General features: G+C 33.7%; 1 protein-coding gene across 4 annotated transcripts in view; it reads right to left on the bottom strand.

Moving 5' to 3' along the window:
* The window catches only part of f (espin protein forked), a 334,034-nt gene that overhangs the window by 8,668 nt on the left and 306,044 nt on the right, over positions 1-19,322 (bottom strand). For all 4 annotated transcript variants that reach the window (XM_072522331.1, XM_072522330.1, XM_072522329.1 and 1 more), the window contains 3 exons: positions 7,176-7,504; positions 4,555-4,884; positions 2,144-2,340 (listed from right to left, as the gene is read on the bottom strand). In XM_072522331.1, the coding sequence (XP_072378432.1) occupies positions 2,144-2,340; positions 4,555-4,884; positions 7,176-7,504 (856 nt within the window). The remainder of the gene's footprint in view (positions 1-2,143; positions 2,341-4,554; positions 4,885-7,175; positions 7,505-19,322) is intronic.

The following is a 19,322-nucleotide window of genomic DNA, read 5'->3' as shown; positions in this document are numbered from 1 at the left end:
TTGACCGAGTGCAGCATATGAAGTTAATAGATGAATTAAAAAACATCAATTTAGACAAAAAAGACATTGAGTTTATTAAGGCTATATACTGGAACCAGAAAGCAGTAGTAAAGGTGAACGATATAGAAACAAATAATATACCGATTGCGAGAGGGGTTAGGCAAGGATGCGTCTTGTCTCCGACGCTTTTCAACGTGTACTCACAGGTCATATTCAGAAAAGCCTTATGGGAAAGAAAAGAGGGAATAAGAATTGGTGGAGAAATCATAAACACCATGAGATTTGCAGATGACATGGTAATTATGGCTGAGAGTATAGAAGAACTACAAACTTTACTAGATGCAATAAATAGTGAATGCATTCAAATGGGACTTGACATCAACACAGATAAGACCAAATTTATAATAGTATCAAGGAGTCCAATAAATAATGAACAACTAACTCTTGGTGGACAGCAAATAGAGAGAGTGACAAAATATAAATATCTGGGAGCTTACATCAACACAGAATTAGATCCAGACCAAGAGATCCGGGTACGAATAGAAATGGCAAGGGCAGCGTTCTTAAAATTCAAACAATCGTTCTGTGACAAAAATCTGAATACTGCGCTGAGACTGAGGTTTGTTGAATGTTACGTCTGGTCGCAACTATTGTACGGGGTAGAAACATGGACACTAAAAGCGCAAATAGTTAAAAATACTGAAGCCTTTGAACTTTGGATATACCGGAGAATGTTGAGAATTCCATGGACTGCCAGGGTCACCAATGAGGAAGTGCCGAGAAGGATGGGTCGAGACAAAAAATTGTTGAGAACGATAAAAGTACGCAAGACTGAATACCTTGGACACATACTAAGAAATAATAAATATAGTCTTCTGCAGGTCATCATGCAGGGTAGAGTCGATGGCAAAAAGGGAATAGGTAGAAAGAGGAAGTCATGGCTGCGAAATATTCGAGACTGGACAAACATGACTGTAGACGAATTATTCCACGTTGCAAAAGACAGAGAAGCTTTTAAAAATGTGGTCGCCAACCTCCGTTAATGGGGACGGCATAGGAAGAAGAAGATGAGATGGAAAACTGTTGTTTTGGATGTTGGTTAAAATTTATGACTGGGTTTCTCTTTACAGAATTGCTCCCATGCCAATTGCCAATGACAATGAAACTGCTGAACTGCAAAGAAGAATCACTTTAGCAAGGGCCGCATATGTATTTCTATCAGATATCTTCAAGAGCAACATGCCAAATTATTTTAAAATGAAGACGTTCGAACAATATGTGCTTCATCATGCTACTTGGACTGACTTTTAAAGACCGCGTTAGAAACGTAAAAATAAAAAAAAGGACAAGCATCATATTGCTATTATGCGCTATGTGACTTGTCATATGGCTGACATCAAACTTTGCAGACCATATGACCAGAATAAATGATGGGTGCACCCAAAAAATTACAGTGTAGAGACAACGAGCAGACAGAAGAAGCTGAGGTAAACCACCTACACGATGAACAGACGACGTCAAAAGAATCGTTGGGAATTGGCTGCAAGAAGTTCAAGACCGATACAACTGGAGGAAATTAGGGGAGGCCTATGTTCAACTTTGGACGCAAAAGGCTGGATGATGATAATGATAATCATTATTGTCATTTCATCAAACGTTCGTCTTATCTTTCAAATATTTTTCATTAAAACTTCTAATAGCATGGTTTCTCAACAAGTAAGTATGCCTTACTCTCATGGAATATCCAGATCTACATTTCAGGTCGAGATCATTTGCTGACCAAATCCCCTGCTTCGTTTTGTACGATACCCAAAAATGGCGCGTAGCTTTCACCTAGAGGGAGACTACATTAATCGCTTGGCTAACATTGTGTCAGTCATAATTTTTTGCAGTATTGCTTTTTTAAGTTTGTGTATTTATAATTACTCTGCTGTATTTTAAGTTATGTTCTTTCTTTTGTTTATTACGATACAATGCAAGAGAATATATCCAAAGGAAAAACCACAAAGTTTAATTAATGCTTAACAAAAGGTGCCTATATGGAAAGAAATGCTCTAACCTTTTATTCAACAATAAATGTTGATATACCTAAAAAAATCGAATATTTAGACGTAAATACGTCTATACGTAAATAACATTTTACCTTATTTTATATTCAGCCTCCTCTTTCTTTTGTAGAAGCTGTCGTTTCCACTGTGGAATCGCTTGCAACCGTTTTTCCTCTGCTTCTCGCCACAATTGTTCTTCCAATTCTTTCCGAGCCTTTTCAGCTGCTTTTTTGGCTAACATTTGCCTTTTCCATGCTGGAATTATGTTACCTGTGTTGTCTTTTTCAGGAACCTATAAATCACAAAAAAATTTAAGCCATGACTAAAACTACGCATTTAACTTTAAAACCGTTAAAAAATTCAAATTAGATAATTAAAAACAAAATAATACGATTTATATTACAGAACACTCTAAATATTGAATAAAAAATGCCAAAAATCTTTAAAGATTTAAAATTTCATTGATTTTCAAAACTTTCTCCTGAGCAACATTAATTCCAATTCAGGGAAATACCTAAGTATAAAAAAACAATGAGCAATGTTACCTTTAAATAATACAGTGTGACCCATTTAGATTGGAAACACCTCTATAAAATTTGAAGTTGTTAAACGATTTTAACCAATTTTTTTTTTAAAGTTATGTAATAAAAGGTCTATTGCGGGACAAAATATGAAATATTTAGTTAAATTTTCAGGGCAGTCTACGATACTTTTTCTTCGTCGAAAATGGAGAATTTGTATTAGCGATTTTTTTATTAAAAAATTTTCTACGCCACTGGATTTAGAGTGGCTTCAAATAGCTATGACAAAAATTTCATTAAAATATATTTATTAATAACGAAGTTATGACATTTAAAAATTTTAAAACTCACTAAGCTACGAGTCAAAAAATAACACCCTGTATCAACAGATAACCATAAAACTAATTATTTTTCAAATAATTTTAATAATAAATAACTACTAGACAAAGAAATGTTTAAAATAGTATAAAAATTTAATGCAAGTAACGCACTTATATTATTATTAACTTTACATGCTACAACTTAAATCTCAGTTGCCATGACAACGATATTACTGTTTGACATTATTTGTGCATACAAATTTCAGTGCTAGCATAAATTTATGCATAATATCTGCAACAATATTTACTTCAAATTCTTTTAATAATATTTTGTGTCATAGTTTCAAGATTAAGTTTGAGAGAAAAAATTGTAATTATACGTTTTTTGGGAGATAACGATAGAAGTGCCAGGGAAGTTTGTACAATATTTAATGACAGACATGTGGATCGTCCTGCAGTTTGCAATATCAAAACTAATTTTAAAAAATAACCCGTTACAAAGAAGAAGAGGAAATGATCAAATCATTTTAGATCATTTCAGAAATAACCCTAATGCCAGTTTAAGGAATGCCAGTTTATATTTGAATGTGCCTCGAGAAAGTATTTGGCGATGTCTTAAAAACGTGTTGTTTACCGACGAAGCCACTTTCACTACAAAGGAGTAGTATCATCACAGAATTGTCGCTATTGGACAGCAGATAATCCCCATTGGATAATAAACTGTAAAAGACAGTATTCTCAAAAAATCAATGTCTGGTGTGGTATACTGAACGAGCGAGTTATTGGTCCTTTCTTTTTTGAAGAAAACTTGAACTCACAGAACTTTTTATAATTTTTAAACACCGACTTGTGGGATGCTATTCATGAGCTCCCAATTAATGAACGATTAAATTTGTATATCCAGTTAGATGGGTGTTAAGTTCATTACGCCAGAACCGTGAAGCAATGGCTAAATGAAAATTTTCCGAACCGTTGCTACCCCGGCTGGGGTAGTCAGTTGATAGATTGGCCACCCAGATTTCCAGATCTCACAATTTTAGACTTCTTTCTCTGGGGAGTTATCAAACAAAAAGTTTACCAAACCCGTGCAAGAGACGTAAACGAACTTCGTGCAAGAATTCGATAGGCATGTGCAGTAATTACTCCCCAACAACTAAGAAATGTAATTAGGAATATTCATAAACGCTACGACAAATGTATCCAATTAGATGGTGGATTAGTAGAGGCAACTATTATAGGATTTAAACTAAAATTATGTTTCCATGTTTCTGTTAATACAGAGTGTTTTTTTAACGTTAATACAGAGTGTTTTTTTTTCTTAGTAAGTTTTAAAATTTTAAGTTGTCATAAGTTTGTTATTAATAAATATATCTTAATGAAATTTTTGTCATAGCTATTTAAAGCCACTTTAAATCCAGTGGCGTACAATTTTTTTTATAAAGTAATCGCTAATACAAATTCTCCATTTTCGACGAAGAAAAAGTATCGTAGAATGCCCTGAAAATTTAACTAAATATTTCATATTTTGTCCCGCAATAGACCTTTTATTACATGACATTAAAAAAAATTTGGTTAAAATCGGTTAACAACTTCAAATTTTATAGAGGTGTTTCCAATCTAAATGGGTCACACTGTATAAGTACATTCGTAAATAATCACACTCACCTTTTCCACAAATCTAGTAGTTGTAAACTGCTTTGAAATTTCCGAAAATATTTCTTTCCCCTTACTCTCCTCGCATTTGGCTCGCTCAATTTTCATTTTTTTAATTCCAGTGATATCTTTGGACATTTTAAGTTCAGCAATTAGGTCGGTCTTCTGTGCTAAAAACGGTTCACTTTGAAGACATTGAAGACTCATACTTCTGGTAGGAGCAGAAAATGTTTTTGAAGCAACCATTTTTTCGGTTCTTCTTAGCTGAACTGAGTTCAGGTCTTGAATACTTATAGCCGACAGTGGTTGGTTCTGTTTTTTAACCATTTCGGTGTTTCCGTCCTAAAATATTAAACGAGTTTTTTATATTCACATATACTAGCCCAAAATAGTGGAGGGACTCGAGTTCTGAGTTCGCAGTGGCAAAAAAGTTTGTCGTGTGCTTCTGTTGAAAAAGCGCAGTTTGTCGTTACCTCAGCCAATTTTTTGATGTGAAGTGTTGGAACATTGTGATGTAAATATAAAAATTATGCGAAAATGACAAGTTCCTAATTTTCTATCGCAAAAAGTAATTTATAACGTTTTAAAATTTACAAAAAATGAATCAGAAAATATACAATGTTTAAAAGATTTTAAGGAAAGTCAGGAACATGTTGCTTCAATGATACGTATTAATGCAGGTGCCACTAAATAATAATTATTCAGAACGATTCCAAACGGTTCTCTCAAAAGATGACACAAATGAAATCGGACTAATCAAAAAGCCGCAACTGCAGCGGCTTAGCAAGCCTAGGTACAACTTGTGACCTAACACTCCTTGTTTATGGTTCCAAAAATTTGAAGGAACGCAAAGGTGAAGGTGAAGGGACGCAAAGGTGGTATTTTTACGGACGAACCAAAGTCTTATCGCAACATATGCCTCACCTCCTTTGTTCTAAAAACAATGAAGACTATTACTATTTCATAACTAACTTCATTGCTAACGAGGAAACCGCTTCACAAACATCAATTTGCTTACCAGACAGGCAAATACACTATAAATGCTCTGAACTTACTAGAAGAAAATATTGAAAAGACAATAGTGATAAAAGAAATAGACAAATAGCTCTTTACGCTTTCATTGACATAGAGGAAGCATAATACCTCATTTGAATTCATAAAAAAAACTAGTAAAGAGGAGCATTGAAGTCTCACTAATACAATGCATTCACTCAAAGCTAAAAACCAGAATCATCACTACCAGTCTTGGGGGACAATCTGTGACGGTGACAGCAGTAAAGGGGTGCCCTCAAGGGGTAGTACTATCACCCCTGCTGTGGACTCTGCTCGTGGATGACTTCATCCCTAAGCTGCATGATTCTGGTTTTACAATCCAAGGTTAGGCAGATGACCTAGTTGTTGCAATTAGGGGCAAGCATGACCAGACTACATCTAGTCTCATGCGCGTAATTCTTTTACTTTTATCACATGTGAAAAATGTTAGAAATCATAATATCTTCTTTGATACCTCTTCCGCGTCTTACAAACTGTTTTCTCTTTTGAAAGCTCTTTGATACCAAGTAAATTGCTCTCAAAATAAGAGAGGGGTTCCTAAGATTCACAGTTGGAGGAATCAACTTATATTTCTTTGGTCAAATGGAAAGAAAATTCCATTCTGACAACAATCAGTAGCCATCATATTATAGAAACTATCAGCTCTGTTAAAAAATAGAAAAGCTCTGTCTATAAAAGAAAACTAAAAAGAGAGACGTTAGTCCCACAACCAGCAATAATTTCTGCATATAATAAATCCATGGAAGCGATAGATTTGTACGATAATGTAGTAAAACTCACGTGTGTTGGGTAAGAAATAATGTGGGCCACTATTGGTAAATACAATTGACAGTACTCTTGTAAATGCTTGGAAAATGTATAATACTGTGCATAATAGTAAAATGCAACAACTAAATTTCAAATTATTTATCGCTGTCCGACTTCTGAAAATAAAGAACTTCGTCCCAAGGGTACTTCCTTCGGAAAACCACCCGATGAAGTACGGATTGATCAAACTGGGCAACTGATTCTCGTGAAAGATGTCGTGTGTGTAAAAGTTACTTACGAACGTTGCACAATTTATTTACACGCCGACTATTTTCGGCAATATCACATAACGCTTTAACCCATTGATGCGTCTACGCAACACCATTTATTTTAAGAAATGACTAATTTTAATTTTTTTAGCCATACATTTGTGTTACTTTGGTGTTTTTTTATAAGAAAAATATATTGTTTTTTATATTCCTTGTTGAAGTTTTTTTTCTTTCCTTGGCCGTAAATGGGTTAAATAGAAACCCCCATTTTTATTGCAGATTCAGATTCTACGTAAAAAACTGTATCTTTTAAAATTTGCCTTTTATTTGATTACAATACATTTATTCGAGCATTCAACCTATCACTTTATTAAATAATTTGTTGGGTACAACAATTTTTTAGAAATATATTGACGGCAAGGCTAAAAAAAATAAATAATACCTAATTGGATACTCTAATTATTTTGGGCAGTGTTTTTTATACAAATAATTAAAACAATATATTTTAAAAGCAGTAAAAGTGAAAAGTATTATGTTAATATTAAAAAATGAAGCAAAACATACCTCTTTTAGATTAAGATCCGGCAGAGGAGGCGGTGGTGGTCCAGGAGCAATTCTCGCAATGTCTCTTTTTTCTTCAAATTTGTTTTCAGTATCCTCACTCTCAGACAAACTTCTCACGGAACTAATCGACGACCGCTTATCACTGATACTTCTTAGATACTCCGACGGCTTGATCAAATTATTCGAGTTCGCACTTCCGGGAAAAGACGGGGGGATGAAAGGTAACACTCGCTGTTTGTTCACTAAATTCGGACCGTGTTTATCTGCTTCGTCTCCATCTAGACTGACTATGGTGAGATCTGAACACGAAGAGTTGAGACGTCTAGCGGCTAGTGTTGGGGGAAAAGAAGATTGTATTAGTCTACTTTTACTTCTTTATGAAGATTTGAATTGATAATGCACAAAAGCACAGTCTGATTGTATGGATTAAGTGCATGAGTTCGCTGAGCGTGACTCATTATTGCGATGAATTCGGATTTAATTCACTGACTGCAGTTAGCAAAAAATTTATTGTTTGTGAAAATATCTGTTAATTACATGTTAATAATTAATATTAACTAAATCATTTAGTAGTAAAGTTAATTTGGCAACAAAAAAAAAACACAAAGTAAATGATAATTCAATAAAACTATAGGAAATATTCTCTCGTAATTTTTACAAAAAATTGGTTTGACAATAAATGCCCAAAAAAACCTCGAAAAAAGCATAATATATAATATTATAGTACAACTATTCGAAAAAAATCATTCTTACAGCTTATAACTGTACTGGACTTTATTTATATCATCATAATCTTTGCCTTTATCCTTATGCGGGGTCTGCTTCCCTAATTACACTTCTCCATAATTTTTTTTGGGACATACCAATATTACGAGCCCTTTCCCATATTAGTTGGCCCACCTATGGAATTTGCAATTTAAGTCGATTACCATAAACAACTTATACTCTGCTGTGTTTTTATAAGTTCCCATATTAATTAATATGGCATTTTTATTAAAAACATTACCCTTATGGTTTTTTATTTCTTTTCAACAAAAAAAAAATTACTAAACCCTGGCTATGCATTCACTTATGTCAACATTCATTAATTTTTTCGTAATTACGTTAAATTCAGAGGTAGCTTTAGAAAAATGACATCAAATCAATAATATTGTCAGTTAATGTCAAATGGATTTTGTAGTATTGTAAACCTTTTTGCCGTTTGTGGATTGTACAATGAGTCGAGGTAAAGTTATCGATGAGAAAATTTGTTCAATCATTATTAGATTTTTTAATTCTAGAAAATACAATTCGAAAATCGCGAATATGTTGCAATTGTCACACTATAGTGTAAGAAATATAGTCAGAAGATATAAAACCACCAGGTTTTATATCTTCTGACCAGAAATGGTCCACCTGAGAGAAAAGGGAGAAATGGACCACCAATCACCAAAGACGAAATTGAGAAAGCGCTAAAACGTATAAAAAATGAGAAGGCCATGGAACCAGATGAAATACCTACAGAAATCTTAAGAATATTAACAAAAAATATCATATGGACACACTAATAAAATTATTTAATGACATTTATTATACGGAAGAGATTCCGAAAGAATGGTTAATATCAATATTTATTCCAATACCCAAAAAATCAAACGCAATGAAGTGTGAAGAGCACAGAACCATATTCTAAAAGTGTTCTTACGAGTGATACACGAACGTATCTATAAAAAGTTAGATGATAGAATAGCTGAAAACCAATTGGGATTCAGAAAAGGCTTTGGCACCAGATAAGCATTATTTACTGTACAAACACTAATCGAACGATGTCGAGATATCAATTGCGACGTATTCATATGTCTAGTCGACTTCGAAAAAGCTTGCGACAAAGTACAACACCGAAGAATGGCAAAAATACTGCAGAACACAGAATTAGATGACGAAGACGTGAGAATCATTGCCAATTTATACCGATATCAGAAAGCTATAATACGAATATATATATTTAGGGATTCTATAGTATTCACTGCCTTCCCTCGCTCAACCGTTTCCATCTCTCTCTGTTGTTCCATTCTTCATCGTTTAGGCCTCTCTTACTCATGGCGTCGTCTTTTCCTCCTTCCTATGGGGCTCCATTCGGTTATTCTCTTTATCCATCTGCTGTCGCTAGTTCTTCTTACATGTCCATACCATAATACGAATAGACCAACAAAAATCGAAAGAAATACCTATGAATCGTTTAGTAAGACAAGGATGTAAGCTTTCCTCTTTACTTTTTAATATGTATTCAGAAGAATTGTTTAAAAAGACATTAGAAGACGTAAATGAAGGCATATTTATTAACGGAGCACTTCTGAATAATCTTAGATTCGCAGATGACACAATACTCCTTGCGGACAGCAGAGAAGGACTACAGATCTTGGGTGATCGCATTACCCAATACTGCGAAAGGTATGGAATGGCACTGAATACAAATAAAACAACAATCATGGTGGTAAGCAAGAACAAGATTAAGGAAGACAGTGTTTATGCTAAAGGAAAACTTTTAGACAAAGTGCACAGATATCAGTACTTAGGTGGCGAATTAAATGAAGAATGGGATAGAAGTACGAAAATAAAACGGCGTATTGAGATAGCTAGAAGTGCTTTAAATAAGATGAAAGCAATATTATGGAAAACTCAACATCGAAATTAGAACTAGAGTATTGAGATGCTACGTGGTCTCTGTCCTGTTGTATGGAGTTGAGGCCTGGACAATTACAGAGGCGACAGAGAAAAAACTTATTAACTTTGAAATATGGTGTTATCGAAGAATGTGGAAAATATCTTGGACACAACACATAACAAATGCGGAAACGCTACGAAGATTGAAAAAAGAAAGAAATACTCAACACTATAAAGCTATAAAGAAAATAAAAATGAGCTACTTTGGTCACATACTAAGAAACGAGAAATAAGAATTGATGCGGCTGGTCATACAAGGAAAGGTGGAAGGTAAAAGAGGACCGGGGAGAAGACGTACGTCCTGGTTGAAGAATCTGAGACAATGGAGTGGGAAAACGTCAGTAGAACTTTTCAGAACGGCTGCAGATAGACTCAAATGAGCCATGATGATCGGCAATGTCCTTAGGGATGGGGCACGTTAAGAAGAAGAAGAAGAAGGGGCAGACTCGTAGGTCTTCTTTAGCCTTTCTCTCCTACTCCTCCCAGGTATTAGCAAATCAGCAATTCTTCGTATTAGGTAATTAGCGTCTTGATGTTTAACATGCCCAAACCATCTTAACCGGTGCTTTTCCATTTGGGCATCAATTGGTACCATCCCTAGACTACCCTTAATATACTCGTTCTTAATTTTGTCTATTTTTGATACTCCACTCATCTTTTTAACTGTCAATTATTCAGTTCTGTGCTGTTATGAATGTATTTTCCGTAGCCGACTATTAATAATTGCTCTCTTCCATATTTTCATTTTGTGATTAAACCATTTTATAGCCCTGTTTTCCTAGTTTCTGTATTGTTGTATATCTAATTTGGTTTTGTAAATAGGTATTAATATACTGCTGGATTATTTGTAAAAGGCAAGTCTCCCATGTTCTAAGAATAAATAAGGAGTGAGAAAAGAAGACATCGTGTCTACCCCTCTATGGTATGCTGACACGTGGACTAGATAGCGAGGTCAAAGGACGATTTAAAGAAGATGATTCTTCTTCTTTAAGTACCCTATGCGATTATTGAACGTTGGCGATCGTATTGGCAATAATAACTTTGTTTACGGCAACTTGAAACAGATTAGCAGATGCCTCTTGATACCACTCTCGGAGATTTCAGAGCCAGGATGTTCTTCTTCGGCCTAGGCCACTTCTTCCGGCGATTTTGCCCTGTTTTATGGAGTGTAGAAGGCTATACCACTCTGGATGTCTCATTACATGGCCAAAATATTGTAACTTTCGAATTTTTATTGTTTTTGTTATTTCTGTGCTAGTTTTCATTCGGTGTAAAGCTATTTTTATAGTATTCGATCAACACAACTTATCCGCAATATTCGTCGGTAAATCCACATCTCAAAGGCCTCAGGATTTTTCATTAGTGTTGCTGTAAGAGTACTGAGTACTGATTCCAAAATAAGGAAGTAGAATAAGAATATAGTAAGTAATAAGAAGCGTAATAAAAATATTTAGGAACGTGGCTAACCGAAGATGGAGATCAAACAAAAGAAATCAGATCTAGAATAGAAATGGCAAGAAACGCGTTCATAAAATTGAAGAACTTACTTTGCAACCGTAACCTTAATCTAGAGATCCGCACAAGAATGCTACGTTGTTACGTTTTTTCTACTTTACTATACGGCATGGAAGCGTGGACAATAAAACAGTCTGAAATCAAAAAATTAAACTCCTTTGAGATGTGGTGCTACAGGAGAATCCACAGAATATCGTGGACTGAAAAAGTAACTAATATAGAGGTGTTACAAAGAATGAAGAAAGAATGTGAAGTCATAAAAACTGTTAAAATTAGAATGATTCAATATCTGGGTCATATAATGAAGGGCGAGACGTACGTATTACTTAGATTAATTATGCAAGGGAAGATACAAGGAAAGAGAAACCCAGGAAGACGCAAAATATCCTGGCTAAGAAATTTGAAAGAGTGGTTCGGTTGCAGCTCATTAGAATTATTCAGAAGCGCAGCCAATAAAATTAAGATAGCGATGATGATTTCCAACCTCCGATAGGAGAAGGAACCTGAAGAAGAAGAAGAATAAGATAATTCAGGCATTTTTAACGCTAAGCTAATTCCTTAATATGAAAAATTGCTAATTTGTAATTTGCGGAAAGAAATAGGAAACGAAGATCAAAGAATACCTGGAGAGTGACGCTTAGGCATTACATGTCACTAAAGCGGATTGATATTGGTATGGCACAAGAAAGAAACTTATGGAGAAATGTAATTTGGGACGAAACCACGCATACGGATAAAGACAAAGAGAATGATAATACCACTATAATGAAAACTAATAAACAGACACCAAAGAGAGAGACAACAAAGGCTAATAAAGGAGAGGCCCAGACTCAGACCCAGTGAAACCATACTTAAGGAATATTGGAAAAAGATTCTAAATATAATCAACTAGAAAATCAAAATGCATAACACGATGAAATGCAGTAATATTTCAAAGCAGGCCAAGGAATGCAAAGGGTTATCAAGCAATGATGATGATTTATTTATGAAATGTGGGGAATAGAAATAAAACTGTAGGTAGTTTCATTTGAAACAGCCTACTTTTAACATTTTTTCTTAATAGGACTTGATCTAGTATGTTACTGCCATATGTACATTTTTTAATATATTTTTTTGAAACCAAATCTACATCGACTTCTGTTTGATAAATAATTATTTCTTTTTTTTTATTTCATTTAAAACATATATAAATGTTCTAAGAAATCCTTTTATAATTAAAACAATACTTCATTAGACCATTACATAGAACTTTTACTTATTTATCATGATAATGTATGTAAACAGAGTCAGAGCTTCTTTCTGAATAACTTCATTTGTATATTCTTGTTTTTAAATTAATTGTCTAATATAATAACTTCTACAAGGCGAAATTTCTGAATCAGGATATTTAAATATTGAATTAAATATAAACAGTAAATTTTATTTGTTAATTTACTATATATTTTATTGAATATTCTTGATGATAATACAGGGAACAGCAATTTCGTTGTCTTAAATTTGTGACATGTTTTCAACTAACAATTTTTAAGATACAGGATACCCCCAAAATTATAAAAATTGTGCATAAAGGAACATTACCAAAGCATTTACAGTAAGCTAAATTGTGTTCATACAAATAATTGTTCATGGATCATGGATTCAAAGAATGTCAAACATGGAAGTAACTGAAGGATAGAAAATGAGGCGGAAATAATATTAACTATCAAAAGACGAAAACTTGAGTACTTAGGACATGTGATGAGAGGGCAAAAATACGCATTAATTACAACTTATTATGCAAGGCAAAATCCGAGGAAAGCGAAATGTGGGAAGACGAAGAATATCCTGGCTTAAGAACTTTAGAGAATGGTTTGAATGCAGTAGTGCAGAACTTTTTAGAGCGGCAGTCAACAGAGTTTGCATAGCCATGATGATTTCCAACCTTCGATAGAAGAAGGAACTTAAAGAAGAAGAAGAAGAAATAATTGTTTAAGTAGCGAACGGTAATTACATATTAAAATAAAAATTTTCATATCATATCATAGAGAGAAAATTTTGATGGCAATATTTCCGACTGGTATGAAAGTTTGTTGCCTTACAATTTTCGCGAATTAAACTTTGACAGTTAAATCACGAATGATTTTCGACAAGACTATTTCACGAGACAATTAATGCACCATTTCAACGAAACATAATCTTTATTTATTTGTTAACAATATTAAATGTATAATTATTATAAGCTATAGTAGTTACTAATGTTGAGGTACTTCGTCGCATGTGTAAACAAAAAGAATTACTAAGAATAATCAAAGAGAGGAAAATGCAATACTTGGGTCATGTGTTGAGAGACGAAAGATACGAATTACTTCAAGTTATACTGGAAGGAAAAGATCAATAGGAAGACGCCAGAACTCGTGGCTGAAAGACCTGAGGAGATGGTTCGACCTCTCATCCGCAGAAATTTTTCGCGCAGTAGTTTCCAAAACTACAATTGCCATTTGGATAGCCAACCTTCGAAAGGAGACGGTGCCATGAGAAGATAGTAGTTTGCCCATTATTTTCTACCAAAGCATTAACAATTAGCAAAGGAGAAGATTAGTATCAGCCAATAGAGAAGCAATAGTGCTTCCTATGATCCATGCTAGTTTGTGAGGTAGAGGAAAAACTTGAGGTAAAAAAAATAGTTCTCAATACCTGTAAAACAACTCTAAAGTCAAACTCAACAGATTTTTTTTAAATTATTTCCCAGTGTAATATATTTAGGATGTTAACAGGTAGCAAGCGGCAACTCAGAGAGCTATGTAGCACCAGATGTTGCGTGTCTCTCTGACGACATCGAAAGAATTACATCGCTAAAATGGAATTGGGCAGGACAAGTCGCCAAATTATCTAACAACCGATGGAGAAGACGTATTGTCGAGTGATGACCAATAAAAGAAGTACTACCGAGTGGTGACTGCCCACCAACCAGGTGTACTGACGACCTGAAATGTGTTAGCAGTAACTGGATGTAAGCTGCACAAGATATAAATAGATGGAAAGATCTGAGGGAGATATGTCCAGCAATGGAAGCGTACAGGTTTATGATGATGATCATGATGAACAGGTATCAAAGGAGATGTATTGCTATGATTAGGACAACAGTTTAGGAACTATGTTTGTAGCTACTGAATGCGACTACTCTGTCTTAGATCTGCTCAGATTAAACCAGTAGAGGTGACTGTTAATGAGACCTACAGAAGAGTTACGGGATGCTAAATATGAAATCTTTCAAGAAACAGTAGAAGATGTTGAAGCCGGAATTTGAATTAATGGAGAATGTATCAATAATATCAGATACGCGGATGTCACGGTGGTATTCGCTGACAGTTATGAAGCCCTCCAGGAGTTAACGAATGGAATCACAGAAGTGAGTCAGAGATATGAACTTTCACTGAACATTAAGAAAACAAAATGTACGATGATCTCTAAGAAGGAACAGCAAATTGAAAGAATCAGTGTGAATGGTCAACCAATTGAAAGAGTAAAAACATACACCTACCTTGGTACGAACGTCAATGAAAATTGGGACCATTCCATAGAAATAAAATCTAGGATAGAGAAAGCAAGATTTGCATTTTGCAAAAATGTATAAGCTATTCAAATGCCATGATTCATCAGTACCCATAAAAATTAGGTTACTACAAGTTTATCTTTCCTATACTGTTGTACGGAGTTGAGTCATGGACTCTGACAGGCGCTACCCGCAAAAAAATTAAAGCTTTCGAAATTTGGCTTTATCGTTAAATCCTGAACGTATCCTATACTGACTACGTTATTAACCTCAATAAAAACAGCCAAAATTGAATACCTCGGTCACATTATGAGGAACAGCCAAAGGTATGGGATGCTGCAATTATTTCTTCAAGGAAAAGTAGAAGGAAAACGAGGACCAGGAAGGCGAAGAATTTTCTGGCTGAAAAATCTGCGTAGGGTCATGTGTTCAACAATGAACCACACGTACACAATAAAGCAACCAATCTTTCGTTGGAAAAATTATAAGGATTTCATGTTAAAAGGCGCCCACACTGGCTCCTTAGGCCTTGCTACGCCGACAGGATGGATGAATTCTGAGTTATTTGTAGAGATAATGAAACATTTTATTAAACATAGCAGAAGCTCTCCTGATAACTCATCAATTTTAATATTCGATAATCATAAATCTCATTTATCCATCGAAGCCTTAGATTTGGCAGAAGCTGCAAGGGTTAATATTGTAACTTTGCATCCCCACACATCGGCTAAATTACAGCCACTTGACGTTGGTTTATACGCGCCATTCAAGACGTATTATAACAGTGCCATAGAGTCATAGCTTCTAAGAAATCCTGGTAGGCCGATATCTATTTATGACTTAGCTGAATGTATTGGAATAGCACACAGCCGTTCCATGACTCCTACAAATATAGACCATGCCTTTAAAAAATGCGGTATATATCCCTTTGATCGGGATATCTTTACAGACGAGGACCGTTTGCCAAGTAAGGTAACAAACAGACCATGTCCAAATGATGAAAGTTCTAATAATACAAGAGACCTTCAAGGAGGTGAACATAACGATAAAATCGCTGTGCCAAATGAAAATGACAGTTCTGCAGACATTCAATCAGAAAACCCCAAACATACAGAAAGAGATTTCTGTAAAATTTTTATAATACAAAGTATGCTTATTTCTTCTGTCAGTTCCTATCCATTCTAAACCTTGCTGTTTGATCTTAATAACGATTTGATATAATTTTTAAGTCTCTGTAGTCAGATAATTCGCTGTTCTTCGTGTTTTTCACTTTTAAGAGTTCTCTCTTTATTTATTTGTTAATAAGATTTTTCTTGAATCGTTCTTCTGAAATACTCGAAGTATTCTACACACTCTCTATCTATACATACATTATCTATTATAGATAATGCCAGAAAGAATTTTGTATATTTAGCAATGTAATTGCCTATAATTGTAGAATTACCTCTTATCTCCTTTCTTATATATTGGCTGCATAAGGCTAACTGTCCATTCCTCCGGCATTTTCTCCTTGGTCCATATTAATATTATTAGATAATGAATTCATCCCCAGAGTTCGAATCCTCCATGTTTTAATAATTTTGCTGAAATTTCGTCCGTCCCTGGCGCTTTATTGTTTTTTAGTTCCTTTTCTAGTTATCTAAAAAACTTCTTCATCTCCGATTTACAATGTGCTGCTCTACCTGCTTCAATATATTTTCTGGTTTTGTTCATTTTTATTGTCTGCGTTTAAGATTTCTTCGAAGTATTCTTTCCATCTCCTTATAATCTTTTGCTTTTCTATTAGTAGTTTTCCATCCTTGTCTTTGCATATCGTCACTTTTGGTCTAATTGACTGTTCTTCTCCTTTTATGGAATTTTCTGCCTTCATGTCTGCTCTAGGATTTCTTGTACTTGTTTTTTTAAAGCCTCTCTTTTTTTCTTCTGTATATTCTAGTCGCTTATATTCTCTTCTCGTTATAAATTTCCCTGCTATTTCTGGTGTTTCTTTGTAGTTTATTAAGTCTAGCTTGCCTTTTTCCCCCTAATGTATTTCTGAATTCGTCATCATACCATTCTGCATTTTTTTATCTCTTGGTTTTCCCGACAGTTTTCTCTGCAGATTCCGTTATTATTCTTGTTTTTAATAGTGTCCATTCCTCCTTTGTAGTATCTTCCCCTCTGATTCCGTTAAGTTTTATTTGAAGAGCATTTTAGTATTCTAATTTTATTGTTGGATCCTTTAGCATTTTATTTTTTTAATTCATCTATTTGTCCCTTTTGCCATTGTCGCGATTTTTTGGCGCAATTTTGTCCACACAGGCCAATGATCTGAGTGCGAGTTGCACTTCTGAGATTATAACGGGTGGGCCCGTGTCTCTGTTAGATGTTTTTTCTTAGTAGATTTTTTAATCGGTTTTAAATAATGCTGTTATGTAATGCTTCCATTCGGTATAGCTCCGATTAATATCATTTGAAATTCTACTGCTAGAGTCTTGCAAGGTGTTCTGTAAATTTTGCTTTTACTCGTTAATTCTTTTAGTTTTTTTTGTGGTGTTGTTTCCCCAGCTATGTATTTTTCATTGTATTTGTCTCTGTTTCTGGATTTATATGAACTTCAAACGTCTATTAGGTCAACTTGACTGTTCGTTGTCTTTTCGAGCTGAAGTGATTATTATCGTTTTAATTTGTTTCCAGCAATTGTTTATGTTGTTATTTTTAAGTCCAATGTCGAGCAACGTGTAATTAATTTCTTGGACATCTTATTTAGTGTGCATGTCAAATCAACAATGTGAATCAATAAATTAAAAGAAAAAAGAATGAAATTTGAAAATGTAATATTACGAAATACTCTGTAAGACTATAATAAATAAATATTCCGTTTTGTTGTTAAAACAATTAATATCATTTAAAGGATGTAATGCACACACTACTCAATAAGAAGTGTATATTTTAAAACATATGTATACACATAGGTAGATATACTTTTTGGTCGGTTAACCAAGTAGTACTAGTGAAATTAATTAATGAACTACTTAGTTCTTGTCATTTAGGTACTTTCAAAACCATGCTTAAACATCTATTATTTATGATATACCTACTATTTCCGAATAAAATTATATTAAACGACTGGTGGTCATAATTAATTAGTGGTTAGGATGTAGACTTTTAGGAAATCACAATTTCTCCGATTATTTAATTACAGAACCGTACTTGCACTGTGTAATTTAAAAGCAACTTAATTTCAGGAAATTTTTTTTGTCTGTACTTTAAATGTCTATAATAAAAACAACAGACAAACACTTGGAACAAACAACAACTTAGACAAATATATTAAAAACAACTAGAGCCAAAATAAAAAGCACTTATACAGTGGTGTATACAAACTTAAGTGTGGCGACTGCCAAAAACTTACATCGGTCAAAGTGGTAGAACTTTTATGAAACGAATGGCAGAACATAAAAGTCTTTCAAGAATATAAAAACAGATACTACATACGCACTTCACCTTCTAGATCATAATCATTCGTTTAATGACGAAATTTAAATTCTTCACATTCAAAATAAAGCCCTTAAGCTATCTTTATTAGAATCTTATATATTTTTAGAGTTTATTTAATAAATTACAAAGAAAGAAAGAAGTTGTAAGTGTTTGTGTTGTGTAAGAGTTCTGGATAGAGTAAAGATAGCAGTGTTCGAGATAAACTGTAAGTTATTTGCTTTCATTTATTTATTAATTTTTTTTTTGAGAAAGAAAAATTGTATTTTATCAAATGCCAACGATTCCGATATGTAAAGGAATCAATTCAAAGTTAATATTTATGTTTTTAGACTGTAGTTGGTTTAATGCTGATTTGATTAACTTGAATGATAAGGATGGTAGCCACACATAATGGGAATCCGTAATATTGACTGGTTTGTGATATTATTTATACCAATTTATAACATTGCGGATAGCAGTTAATTTGGATGTTTAAATAGATGCTGATTTAAGAGGTTTTCATTAATGTTGTTTGTTGGAAAATTTATTTATGTAATTTTTTATTTGTTTATATCTTTATTATAGTTTTTAACGAAATCCTTAATATACAAAAAATTTATTATATTTTTTGAGTAATAAATATATTTATTTATGAAAACAGGTAACACCACTGTTAAAATTATAAGGAGATTCGGAAGTGAGTATTTAGATTAAGATCAATGATTTTGGACAAAGTAGTGCAAAAACGCAGCTAATTAATTAAATTAACAGAAAGTGCATATCATTTTAACAATACTTAGCCGTCTGGCACATTTAGTAGACCTTAAACAATATGTATACATTATATTACGCTCTTTTCTCTTGTATTGTGATAATATCAAAATATTTCAACTGTTAAACTTGGTGTTTAAAATATATTTTAGTAGTGAAAGTGAAAA

Source organism: Diabrotica undecimpunctata, chromosome 2, assembly GCF_040954645.1.
Source record: "Diabrotica undecimpunctata isolate CICGRU chromosome 2, icDiaUnde3, whole genome shotgun sequence".
In the NCBI taxonomy this organism is placed as follows: domain Eukaryota; kingdom Metazoa; phylum Arthropoda; class Insecta; order Coleoptera; family Chrysomelidae; genus Diabrotica; species Diabrotica undecimpunctata.
Note: the sequence above shows the minus strand (reverse complement) of the source record. Positions and strands in the feature narration are given on the sequence as shown.